The 2,880-nt window shown below is 40.0% G+C and overlaps 1 protein-coding gene across 1 annotated transcript; it reads right to left on the bottom strand.

Moving 5' to 3' along the window:
* Window positions 1-579: 579 nt before the first annotated feature.
* On the bottom strand, window positions 580-2,673 carry slc66a2 (solute carrier family 66 member 2). Its single transcript, XM_010780203.1, has 2 exons — window positions 1,988-2,673; window positions 580-996 (listed from the first exon to the last, which is right to left on the bottom strand). Exons 1-2 carry the CDS (start codon window positions 2,188-2,190, stop codon window positions 837-839), a joined length of 363 nt encoding a protein of 120 aa, XP_010778505.1. The 5' UTR covers window positions 2,191-2,673; the 3' UTR covers window positions 580-836.
* Between the last annotated feature and the right edge of the window lie 207 nt (window positions 2,674-2,880).

The raw sequence follows: 2,880 nt of genomic DNA, 5'->3' as shown, positions 1-2,880 counted from the left end.
ACAGCAGAAGAAGACAGACAGGAAGTAAACACTAAAGGGAACAGCAGAAGAAGACAGACAGGAAGTAAACACTAAAGGAAACAGCAGAAGAAGACAGACAAGAAGTCAACTTTGACAGTACATGACCCCTGCGTTTTCCTGTAGAAAGCCTATTTGTGAGTTCGTTTTCACTCTCTTGACAAACACTTCACGTCTAAAGCGACGTCGCAGAGGCAGGTTACACTGGACTATTGAAACAGGAATTTCTTAAGGAGTGGCTTTCTGTTCACACACACACACACACACACACACACACACACACACACACACACACACACACACACACACACACACACACACACACACACACACACACACACACACACACAAGACAAAGGCAGTGTGCAATATGAAACTGGCCTACCACGGCGGCACAACAACTATGAAAAGTCACCTGAATGCTGTAAGTAGTAGCTTAGCTTAGTTGTTGTCCAGTTGCCATGACGCAGTTGCTTTATCCGCCGTTCAAACAGTAACCTTACACATGATAGAAACGAGCGCGCGCCGAATATTCGCTGCTGATTAAAAGGGTGAACAGAGTTGGACAGTGATGGAAAACCGCAATAACAATGTTTTAATCAATATTGTGTGTCTAATTATTGATTCATTTGGAAAGTAGCCATGTAATAAGCAGGGTAATATGCAGTAATCCAGCCACTGTTGGGGTTTCTTTCATTTTATCCCTTATTTCTTTCATCCCTCGCTCACACACACACTCTTTCATGCCTTTAACATTCAAAGCGTCACTTTAAAGCACACACACACTTCCTCACACAGTGAACTGAGATAACTGGGTTTTATCTGGTGTGCAGAGGTTTCTGACCTATGAAGGAGCGTCTCTTGGTGCTGAGTTCAGTGGCCGTGCGGACGTTTGTGCACAGGTTCAGCATGATGAGCATGGTGAAGATCATGATGATGCTCTGCCACAGCAGCAGCGTCTCGAAGTAACGGCCAAATCTGATGGAGGAAGACAAAATCACACGTTAATTTACAATGCAACATGCGGCAGCTTTTATAACGTTATTTAACACCTCCAAAAAAGGTACCACTGGACTTTTTGTCAACTTCCTGTCCTAAAAGAGCCATATTGTCTTTGCCCACCTGTAAATAATCCCAATAACTTAGTGAATACAATCAATTTAAGACATTTTATAAATAATTAGCAAGCATAATTTCATTTGACATGCTTTCAATGCACCATCTGCTGGTATTCGGTTATTTTAGTACTGCCTTGGGCTAGTGGATAATCTGTTTTACATAATTGTGTCCATTTCAGAATTTGCTGCAATTCAATGAAAGCTTATGAGGTGATGCTTTTTAAGCCGAACTATAGAGAATATTTCACTGATTCCTAAAACATCCCAACGTTTGTTATATGTTCCGTATAATTAGATTTATAAGCAAAAAAAGTGTTAAAATAGCAGATTGTTGGATGAAGATTTGCAGCTGTTACATAACTGATGACATCTGTGAGTTGTTAATCTGTTGGTCATGTGTCTCTGCCTCTTTAGTATGTTACAGCACATGGAAGTTTAGGAGATTTTTGCATCCAATTCAACAGCTGCTGCTCAATGGAAAAGAGGCTTTAAGGACCATCTTTTTCAAGCCGAATAATAGTAACTATCCCAGTGACCCTTACTAAAACTAAAATGTTGATCTATTAAAAATACAGTTAGATTAATCGTCAAAAAAGTATTAAATATGCAGATTTTTGAATGCAGGTTTGCATCCAATTGAACAGCAGCTGTGCAATGTAAACAAAGCTTGTAAAACCATCTAATTGAGCCGAATTATAGAACATATCCAACTGACTCGTGAAACATCCCAACTTTTGTTATATTAATTATATTTTTGAACTTAAAAGCAAAAAAGTGTTAAATATGCAGATTTTCCAATGGAGTTTGGTGACCACACAGCAGACAGGGGAAAGGGGGGAATTGTGCATTACCTGAATAGTATCCTGAGGATGTTAGCCACCAGAAGGACCAGGCACACATATGTGGAGAAGCCCTCAGCGTTTTGGGTCCGGCGGATGTCTCTGTATTGCGGGATGTAGGGCACCAATCCCCCGAAAACCATGGCACCAGCAGCCACCCAAGTTACCAGGCTGTGGAACACGGCCACAATCTGATTAAACATCTCATCCTCCATCTTCAGATGACTCCCAGAAGGTGTGCAGTGACGCCACCCGGCTTAATTGACACTCGTATTGTGATTTAATGGAGCAAGAAGAGGATATCCGTGTTTATCGTTCATAATCACATGCACAGACAAACAGTATGTTTTACTGCCACGACATCACAAGCAAGGCAGATAATTGGAAAGCAGCCTGGAGCTAAAACATCAAGAGATGAAATCACAAATATGTGTTAAAGTGCAGTGCAAAGAGAAAAACACTACAAAAAAACAGCGCTGGTTTTTGCAGCTGGTACTATCCAATGTGTCTAATTCAAGACTTTTGTGCCTTTAGATTGCGTTGTTTTGATGCAGCTTCACTAAACTCTGAAGAATAGACTCCCAAGGTTCCTGAAAATGTCATGAAAAAATATAATGTTCTGCATTAAAGGCTCCTTTTTGCAATAGTTTCCTCAGTGACTGGCCCAGTGTGTTTCTTTTGATGAGAGCCCACACTTCCTGAAACGTAATGTGTTTAGTCAAAGATATTGGACTACGTCAAGATAGTTCTCTCTTTGATCATACACGGTTTGCAGTGACAAAAAGGCTTCTTTAATTTTAAATGAATATCATGTTTAAAGTTAATAAAAAATGATCCGTCAAATTGTACTAAACTGTTTTGTTATCGAAAAATAACTGCGATACCAATGATTTAGACAGTTGGAT

The sequence above is a fragment of the Notothenia coriiceps genome, unplaced genomic scaffold (genome assembly GCF_000735185.1).
Source record: "Notothenia coriiceps isolate Sejong01 unplaced genomic scaffold, NC01 NC01_scaffold00021446, whole genome shotgun sequence".
NCBI lineage: Eukaryota > Metazoa > Chordata > Actinopteri > Perciformes > Nototheniidae > Notothenia > Notothenia coriiceps.
This window is presented reverse-complemented; position numbering and strand designations above follow the sequence as displayed.